Source organism: Ammodytes marinus (assembly GCF_949987685.1).
Source record: "Ammodytes marinus genome assembly, contig: scaffold_223, whole genome shotgun sequence".
NCBI lineage: Eukaryota > Metazoa > Chordata > Actinopteri > Uranoscopiformes > Ammodytidae > Ammodytes > Ammodytes marinus.
The window spans coordinates 50,001-60,000 of record NW_027648031.1 but is presented as its reverse complement, the minus strand read 5'-3'; the positions used below and the strand labels follow the sequence as shown (position 1 = coordinate 60,000).

Genomic DNA, 10,000 nt, shown 5'->3' with positions numbered 1-10,000 from the left:
AGTGAGTGAGTGAGTGAGTGAGTGAGTGAGTGAGTGAGTGAGTGAGTGAGTGAGTGAGTGAGTGAGTGAGTGAGTGAGTGAGTGAGTGAGTGAGTGAGTGAGTGAGTGAGTGAGTGAGTGAGTGAGTGAGTGAGTGAGTGAGTGAGTGAGTGAGTGAGTGAGTGAGTGAGTGAGTGAGTGAGTGAGTGAGTGAGTGAGTGAGAGAGAGAGTGAGTGAGTGAGTGAGTGAGTGAGTGAGTGAGTGAGAGAGTGAGTGAGTGAGTGAGTGAGTGAGTGAGTGAGTGAGTGAGTGAGTGAGTGAGTGAGTGAGTGAGTGAGTGAGTGAGTGAGTGAGTGAGTGAGTGAGAGTGAGTGAGTGAGTGAGTGAGTGAGTGAGTGAGTGAGTGAGTGTGAGAGAGAGGCCCAATCTAGATCCACCCCCTACACCCTAACCCTATCCACTATCCCTCCGTTTGCGCGTTCGCGGGGAGGGCCCGCCATATTGAGTGTCGTCCCAAACCACCGAGCCTCGAGTGTAAGTGGGTTATAAAGCCCTCGATCACCGAGTCTGCATCGATGTTGGCTCAGCCCTACGTTTGACACAGGTGTCCGCCAATCAATTATGTCCGGAATGGAGGAGCCAGCTTACAAATGAGAGTTCCATGGAGTTTGTTTCCCGAATTATAAATGAAACGTTCTCTTACCTCAAACAGACATTTGATTGATTATTTTTATGCATAGCCCTAAATGACGGAACCGGAGGGTAGCCTAAAATATCGGAACGAACATGTTGTTTTACACTTGTTGAATTGATTATGCCACTTGTCTACCGTTAGTGTATTTTCAGGACCGCGGATAAAAGATAAAACGAAGCAGATGAAGAAAATGCCCACAAGTTAATAAGGGACAGTGATTATTATTTCCTTAAATTGTTAGTAAGATTTGTGTTACTGTTAAAGCCAATGAGGGGTAGTAATAGCAGCGGTGACGTCAGTCAACTGGAGTGCATGACTTTTCTTATTTATGACCACCCTTGCAGTGCATTATAATTTATGCACGCTAATTAACTGCCGCGGTTCACCGGTCGTAATGGCAGATTAACGTATCTATTGCAGCATTACCATACATGGAAACATCCGGAATCGTGACGACACGATGGCAGGAAATTTGAACCGATTTGAACACGTGATTTCTCGACCGGCTGCCGTAGTGTTTAGTGCTCTGCACAGCCACCCCAGACGGTCAGCAGGGAATACGTCTAAATGCATGTACGTCATTATTTGACGTACATGTGAGTGAGTGAGTGAGTGAGTGAGTGAGTGAGTGAGTGAGTGAGTGAGTGAGTGAGTGAGTGAGTGAGTTTTACCTGGTGTGGGCGGCGGAGCCCTGCGATTGGTTGAATGGAATGGGCAGCACGTCTCTGCTGTTTCCACTCTGACTGAAGACAGACTTCGACTGACTGATTCTAGAGACAGACTGAGAGAGACAGACAGGTTAGAGACAGACTGAGAGAGACAGACAGGTTAGAGACAGACTGAGAGAGACAGACAGGTTAGGAGGGGGGTGTGTGTGTGTGAGTGTGTGTGTGTGAGACAGAGGTTAGGAGGGGTGAGTGTGTGTGTGTGTGTGTGTGTGTGTGTGTGGTGTGTTAGGGCCGATACTTTTTATTCAAAATTCGATTATTCATTTGAAGGTTCTGTCAATTCCCCCATTTGATATGTGTCTCAGTCCCATCAGAATCAGACCTTTCAGAGTAGATACAGAAACACACACACACACACACACACACTAGTTTCCCCTGTGATCCAGCAGAGGGTGCTATCTACCTGGACCATCAGTTCATACTGTCTATCTATCTGTCCGTCTGTCCGTCTGTCTGTCTGTCTGTCTTTAATAACCCTAACCAAACACATATCACACAGAGACTCATAGAGACTCATACTGTGCAGCTTCCCTGTTAGCTTTGGGTCATTCGATTTGTTCAAACATAATTATTTGAAAAAGTGACACCCCAAGTGTGTGTGTGTGTGTGAGAGAGTACACGTGAGTGTTTGAATGATGTGTGTGTGTGTGTGTGTATATAAGGTGTGTGTGTCTCAGGTGTGTGTGTGTGTGTGTGTGTGTGTGTGTAAATACCTTCTTGCTGGCAGCAGTAGATTGTGTTTCCATAGTAGCTGAATAATTCTGTAGATATGTGGGGTCTCCAGGGCTGGGCTCCAGGGGCATGATGCCAAAACTACAAACACACACACACACACACACACACACACACACACACACACACACACACACACACAGAGAGAGTAGGGGTGTTGGGTATGAATGGTATAGAAATGTAAGAATGCACATAGCAACTAATTTCTCCAACGGTTAAACAGAAGTTTTCAGTTAGGCCCGTCGACTATTTAAAACACAGTGAGAATCCAAACACAACTGAAACGCTGTATGAGGCATTACAGCAGCTGACCAACACAGCCGGGCTTTATGCTCACACACACACACCTGTTAAGTAGATGTTAAGTAGAGTACGCCATGTTAGCGGTTTAGTTTATTTTGTCTTTTGTTTGTGTGTTCATTTTTGCAGTTTTGTGTTCCTTAAAAAAAGGATATATATATATATACATATATACAGTGGAGGAAATAAGTATTTGATCCCCCACTGATTTTGTAAGTTTGCCCACTTACAATGAAATGAGCGGTCTATAACTTTAATGGTAGGTTTATTTTAACAGTCAAAGACAGAATATCAAAAAGAAAATCCAGAAAATCACATAAAAAAAAAGATATAAATTATTTTGCATTTCATTGAGGGAAATAAGTATTTGATCCCCTATCAACAATAAAGGATGCTGGCTCCCACAGAACAGTCCTTTAACTTTAAGAAAGTTCTCCTGATCTCAACTCGTTACCTGTATAAAAGACACCTGTCGTTAACTCTATAAAAGACACCTGTCCACAGAATAAATCAGACTACAACTTCTCAATCATGGGCAAGACCAAAGAGCTGTCTAAGGACATCAAGGACAAGATTGTAGACCTGCACAAGGCCGGAATGGGCTACAAGACCATTGGTGAGAAGCTGGGTAAGAAGGAGACAACTGTTGGTGCGATTATTAGAAAATGGAAGAAGCACAAAATGACCATCAATCTCCTTCGGTCTGGGGCTCCAGGCAAGATCTCACCTCGTGGGGTCTCAATGATAATGAGAACGGTGAGGGATCAGCCCAGAACTACAAGGCAGGAGCTTGTTAATGATCTCAAGGCAGCTGGGACCACAGTCACCAAGAAAACCATTGGTAACACACTGCGCCGTAATGGATTAAGATCCTGCAACGCCCGTAAGGTCCCCCTGCTCAAGAAGGCACATCTGAAGTTTGCCAATGAACACCTGAACGACTCAGAGAATGCTTGGGAGAAGGTGATGTGGTCAGATGAAACATAGATTGCAAAGATTGAGCTATTTGGTATTAATTCAACACGCTGTGTTTGGAGGAAGAGGAATGCTGAGTACAACCCCAAGAACACCATCCCCACCGTCAAGCATGGAGGAGGAAGCATTATGCTTTGGGGGTGTTTCTGTGCTAAGGGGACAGGTCGACTTCACCGCATCGAGGGAAAGATGGATGGGGCCATGTACCATGAAATCCTGGCTGACAACCTCCTTCCCTCAGCCAGGTCACTGGATCATGGATGGGTCTTCCAGCATGACAATGACCCAAAACATACAGCAAAGGCAACAAAGGAGTGGCTCAAGAAGAAGCACATTAAGGTCATGGAGTGGCCTAGCCAGTCTCCAGACCTAAATCCCATCGAAAATCTGTGGAGGGAACTGAAGCTTGGAGTTGCCAAGCGACAGCCTCAAAACCTCAAAGATTTGGAGAGGATCTGCAAAGAGGAGTGGTCCAAAATTCCTCCTGAGATGTGTGCAAACCTGGTCATCAACTACAAGAAACGTCTGACCTCTGTACTTGCCAACAAGGGTTTCTCCACCAAGTACTAAGCAATGCTTTGATAGGGGATCAAATACTTATTTCCCTCAATGAAATGCAAAATAATTTATATCTTTTTTTTTACGTGATTTTCTGGATTTTCTTTTTGATATTCTGTCTTGCACTGTTAAAATAAACCTAGCATTAAAATTATAGACTGCTCATTTCATTGTAAGTGGGCAAACTTACAAAATCAGTGGGGGATCAAATACTTATTTCCTCCACTGTATATATATTAGGGCTGATTAATTAATCACAGAAAAATTAAGGCGATTAAAAAAAATAACGCAGATTAATCGCACTTCTATAATGCCCTTTGACCCGGTGCAAAAGTGGCAGCTGCACCTGCTTTAGCTTGTTGCAGATGTGGCCCGCACGGGTGACAGGGAGAAAGGTAAAGAGAGAAGCAGGGGCAAGGGGCCGAGGGCTCTATGGACGGTTTATGGGACGGGCAAATAAGCATGAAGGTAGGAAGACATCTTACTTTATTCTCCGCAGTGTCTGTGCATTATTGATTTAGTGGGTGCAACAATATAGGTTCAAAAGTATCTCTCAATCTTCCTTCGTGTGTCTCAATTTTGTTTGCTAGCTGTCTCGTCTCCCGCGTAAACGGACACCCGCCCTGTGTGTGTGTGTGTCAATATTTTTTACGAGTATGACGATGGTGAATGAGTCGGCGTTGTGGGAGACGGACAGTCGTCATTTAGCCTGCTTGTTTTTTTGAGAAAATTCGGCGCTAGTTCCTAATTTTATTTCATGTAGAAACCTGGCTGAGGGGATGGGGGGGGGGGGGGGGGAAGAGAGAGAGAGAGAGAGAGAGAGAGAGAGAGAGAGAGAGAGAGAGAGAGAGAAACAAACTGTAGTAGGCTATACAGCTGTTTATAAAAGTGTCATAAGTATGCGATTACTTTAGATTAATTAATCACAGAGCCTGTAATTACTGTGACCCACCTTGGCGTCAGAGGGCTGAGAGCGGCCGGGCCTCCCAGTAAACTCCGCCCACTTTTGGGTTTGTTCTGCTTGGCCAATAGGGAACCGGCTGTCGCCATGGAGACGCTGCTAGCCAATAGGGAGCCGGTCTCCGGGGAGATGAGGGAGGAGTCGATGTAGGAAACCGACAAATCAGAATTCAGCTTTCCATTAGACGACTCGAGATTCAACCGGTTCAGCTCCTGCAGACACACACATGAGTTCAGTACTGTGTGTGTGTGTGTGTGTGTGTGTGTGTGTGTGTGTGTGTGTGTGTGTGTGTGTGTACCAGAGTGTGTGTGTGTGTGTGTACCAGAGTGTGTGTGTGTGTGTGTGTGTGTGTGTGTACCAGAGTGTGTGTGTGTGTGTGTGTGTGTACCAGTGTGTGTGTACCAGAGTGTGTGTGTGTGTGTGTGTGTGTGTGTGTGTGTGTGTGTGTGTGTGTGTGTACCAGAGTGTGTGTGTGTGTGTGTACCAGAGTGTGTGTGTGTGTGTGTGTGTGTGTGTGTACCAGTGTGTGTGTGTGTGTGTACCAGAGTGTGTGTGTGTGTGTGTGTGTGTGTGTGTGTACCAGAGTGTGTGTGAGTGTGTGTGTGTGTGTGTGTGTGTGTGTGTGTGTGTGTGTGTGTGTGTGTGTGTACCAGAGTGTGTGTGTGTGTGTGTGTACCAGAGTGTGTGTGTGTGTGTGTGTGTGTGTGTGTGTGTGTGTGTGTGTGTGTGTGTACCAGTGTGTGTGTGTGTGTGTGTGTGTGTGTACCAGAGTGTGTGTGTGTGTGTGTACCAGAGTGTGTGTGTGTGTGTGTACCAGAGTGTGTGTGTGTGTGTGTACCAGAGTGTGTGTGTGTGTGTGTACCAGAGTGTGTGTGTGTGTGTGTGTGTGTACCAGAGTGTGTGTGTGTGTGTACGTGTACCAGAGTGTCTTGGGGTGTCTCCATCAGCGCTGTGTCTAGCCGGTGGGAGGAGACGGGGGCGGGGCTAACAGAGAGAGGGGGAGGGGCCACAGAGGACAGCCGGAAAACCTGGTCTGGATCCGGCTTCTCTCCTGGAGCGGATCACATGACAACATGTTTAATGCATTCATGCACACAATGATGTGAGTGAGTGAGTGAGTGAGTGTGAGTGAGTCTGTGTGTGAGTCAGGGTGTGTGTCTGTGCGTGCGTGCGTGTGTGTCTGTGAGTGTGTGTGTGTATGAGTGAGTCTTTGCATGTACAATTTTGTTTGAGAGTGTGTGTGTGAGTATGTGATTGATTGAGTGAGCGCCTGAGTGACTGAGCGTGTGCGTGTGTAACAGTGTGTGTGTGTGTGTGTGTGTGTGTGAGTGCGTTACCTAGGTGACAGAGGTTCTGGAAAGGCGACCACAGAAACGGGTTGAGGGTTAAACTTCTCTGGAAACACTCGGCTCCTTTAGCAACACGGTCTGTCTTACTGCTCAGAGAGACAGACAGGCAGGCAGGCAGAGAGAGAGAGAGACAGAGAGAGAGAGAGACAGGGAGAGACAGGGAGAGAGAGAGACAGGCAGAGAGACAGACAGGCAGAGAGAGAGAGAGACAGAGAGAGAGAGAGACAGGGAGAGACAGGGAGAGAGAGAGACAGGGAGAGACAGGGAGAGAGAGAGAGAGAGAGAGAGAGAGAGAGAGAGAGAGAGAGACACAGGCAGGCAGAGAGACAGACAGGCAGAGAGACAGACAGGCAGAGAGAGAGAGAGACAGAGAGAGAGAGAGACAGGGAGAGACAGGCAGAGAGACAGACAGGCAGGCAGAGAGACAGACAGGCAGAGAGAGAGAGAGAGAGAGACAGAGAGAGACGGGCAGAGAGAGAGAGAGAGAGACGGGCAGAGAGAGAGAGAGAGAGAGAGAGAGAGAGAGAGAGAGAGAGACGGGCAGAGAGACAGACAGGCAGAGAGACAGACAGGCAGAGAGAGAGAGAGAGAGAGAGAGAGAGACGGGCAGAGAGACAGACAGGCAGAGAGACAGACAGGCAGAGAGAGAGAGAGAGACAGACAGGCAGAGAGAGAGAGAGAGACAGACAGGCAGAGAGAGAGACAGACACAGAGACACAGGTCAGTTTATCACTTTAACGTTAAATGGTTTTAAAAACAAAAACAAATAGAAAAAAATAAATCAATTAAAAATGTAACTCCAAAAACGAAGTGATGTATAGTAAACTATACTTTGAATGAGCTAACACCCAAAGCTAACACACAGCTAGCACCCAAAGCTAGCACTAACCCACAGCTAGCACCCAAAGCTAGCACTAACCCACAGCTAACACCCAAAGCTAGCACTAACACACAGCTAACACCCAACGCTAGCACTAACACACAGCTAGCACCCAAAGCTAACACCCAAAGCTAGCACTAACCCACAGCTAACACCCAAAGCTAGCACTAACACCCAAAGCTAACACCCAGCTAACACCCAAAGCTAGCACTAACCCACAGCTAGCACCCAAAGCTAACACCCAGCTAACACCCAAAGCTAGCACTAACACCCAGCTAACACCCAAAGCTAGCACTAACACAAAGCTAACACCCAGCTAACACCCAAAGCTAGAGAGCTAGGTCACTCAAGAGACCGCGCCCCTAATCATTCATACATCAGTGTTTCCCACTAATGTATCATTCCGTGGCGGGCCGCCACACTTTCATTTTGCCCCGCCACACTTTCATTTTTTTTTTTTTGATAGGCCTATATGTAGCCTATATTTTACTATTTAAAAAATATACATGTATACATTTCATTTGCAATGCGCGAGTTTCACTTGGAAACAATAGCATTTCCGCATAAAAATCTTTAACGTGTGATTCGCGCTGTGATCTCAAGAAACAATATTTCCTTCAATCATATTATCAAAGCGCCGCTTGAGGGATCGAGGCTTCAATCTCCCCGAGTCAATCAGCCCCTCCCCCTGCGGTGTCAACACGCGCTGTGACTGTATTGCCTTCAAGTAGCCTACGAGAAGAGGTATCAGCGCATTAATTTGACAAGGATCATATGAAACTTATTGAGGTAGCCTAAGTAGTAGGGATGCACCGAATATTTAGCCACCGAAAAAGTTCGGCCGAAAATGGCAAAATAAGTCATTTTCGGTTTCGGCCCGAAACAGTTAAAAAGCCGAACAACATTACCGAAAATTGGCGAACTAAATGACACTAAGGAAATATGTTTTTAAAAGAGCTGCGCGCTGGTAAACCAGGAAATGGCAGTAAAGAGAGACGTAACCGTGTATGCGAGCCCCCGTCTCTTTGTGAGCGCGCAGCAGGAGCAGTTTGGAGCGTGCATGAAAATGTCAGAGTCCAGTGTGGGAGAATTTTTTCAAACTGGATGAAACACGGCGCAGACAGTGCAATGCTTAATGCAGCATAAAGTTAAAACGCTCGTCCAACACTGATGTTTAATCACCATAGAAACACAAAAGCCTTGCGCGAGCGAAGCAGCGATTCACCCGGTGAAACTCTGTGACAGTGTGACAGATGGTAACGGTGTCACTCAGAGTGACACCTCGCCGGTGAGGGCCGCCGCGCAAAAAAAAACTTTAGTTTGACATCTAAAATGATAACCGGAGATATCCTGTCCGTTAGCGCTGTTGGGGGAAAAGGCTCCTACGGTCTGATTGCATTTCTCGAGCCTGAATACACAGAGCCAAGTCGGCAAACTGACAGCGCGACTAAATACATGTCCAGCAAGCCGCCTCCCTCCGTTACTTTCAGTCTACAGACAAAAAGGTTACAATCACCTCCTAAGAATTGACATCGTTTAAAGCCTCTCATTGTTATGATCAGGGCTTTGAAGCAAATTCTGAAGTCTGAACATTACGGTGGGAGCTGTGGTGCAGTTTTTTTAGAGCAACTCAACCTGCACTGCAAAAAATGAAGAACGGCAATAGGCCTAAGTCAATCTTTTTGTAGATTCATCCTCATATAAGTCATGAGGTAAAAATCAGTGAGAGGTTCACAAATTAATTCCTAGTAAATTATTAATTTTACTCTTAGATTTGAAGGTTTTACTGTTTAATTATTTATTTAGGGTTGCTTTTTAGTTGTAGGCTATGTTTGAGGAGAACATTTGGGAGTTCATGTATGCAATGTTGAAGTAATTGACTAAATAATAAACAAAACTGCAAAAGCCTCTTTCGGTATTCGGTTTCGGCCAACTGTTTAATTTTATTCGGTTTCGGCCAAGAATTTTCATTTCGGTGCATCCCTAGTAAGTAGGAAAATTACCATCTGTATGTCTGATCGCGAGCAATTTTTCCATCACAATTCATTCTGCGCTCTTTGAGCACCCTCTGCTGGAAAGAATATTGTGAGCTATCCTTCGTGATTGTAGTCACAGTTATTTGAGTACTAGTAATTCAACAATCTAATAAAACAAAAGGGCGCTTGTGTTCACTCTTTTGAACCACAGGTAACCACCACCTTTGCTTCATTTTTTTGATGGCTCAAATGTGTATCATAGAAAATTATTTATTCATTAACCATTGATAAGTGTGTTAAACTCCATCTTAATCACCATTTATATAGGAATAGTGTTCCTCAAAGTACACCAGATTGATGCATTTAACATTTAAAAGGTACAAAATTTTCTTCCGGGGGAGCATACCCCCGGACCCCCCTAGGGGGGTCGGGGTCCCCCCCCCCACACTTTCAAAAAATTCTGTGGGAAACACTGTACATTTTAACTTCCAATAGAATAGAAACTAGCCTGGTAGTGTTGTCATGGAGAAATGACCTAAACATACAGACTAGAGTGTGTTTTGGCCCAGGCCTTAGACAGGTTAATAGTGCTGTGCAAACGGCCTGTTAACAGTCAATGGGAAACTGCTCTGTTATGAACCCTGCCCCTAGTGGCCACCCCGTGAACTGCATGTCTGTCACTGTGGTTGGGGCTTGGTCCAAACACACAGACAGACAGACAGACAGACAGACAGACAGACAGACAGACAGACTCACCAGTAGATGTGTCCCAGCAGTGACAGGGTGAAGGAGGCGGAGTCTCCAAACTCTGTGATGATGTCATCTTGACTCTTCTGTCTGTTCAGCACTCCTCCAATCAGGACCTGC

The 10,000-nt window shown here is 45.8% G+C and overlaps 1 protein-coding gene across 1 annotated transcript in view; it reads right to left on the bottom strand.

Annotated features, from left to right (window-relative positions):
* LOC307271168 (cell division cycle protein 27 homolog) overlaps window positions 1–10,000 on the bottom strand; it is a gene marked incomplete at its 3' end in the record, with an annotated part of 18,405 nt that overhangs the window by 3,504 nt on the left and 4,901 nt on the right. Inside the window, exons 4-9 of the mRNA XM_080055038.1 lie at window positions 9,890–10,000; window positions 6,266–6,363; window positions 5,849–5,979; window positions 4,920–5,140; window positions 2,116–2,215; window positions 1,346–1,455 (exon numbers count right to left, since the gene is read on the bottom strand). The exon at window positions 9,890–10,000 is cut by the window's right edge and continues 15 nt beyond it. Coding sequence (XP_079911164.1) covers window positions 1,346–1,455; window positions 2,116–2,215; window positions 4,920–5,140; window positions 5,849–5,979; window positions 6,266–6,363; window positions 9,890–10,000 — 771 coding nt within the window. The remainder of the gene's footprint in view (window positions 1–1,345; window positions 1,456–2,115; window positions 2,216–4,919; window positions 5,141–5,848; window positions 5,980–6,265; window positions 6,364–9,889) is intronic.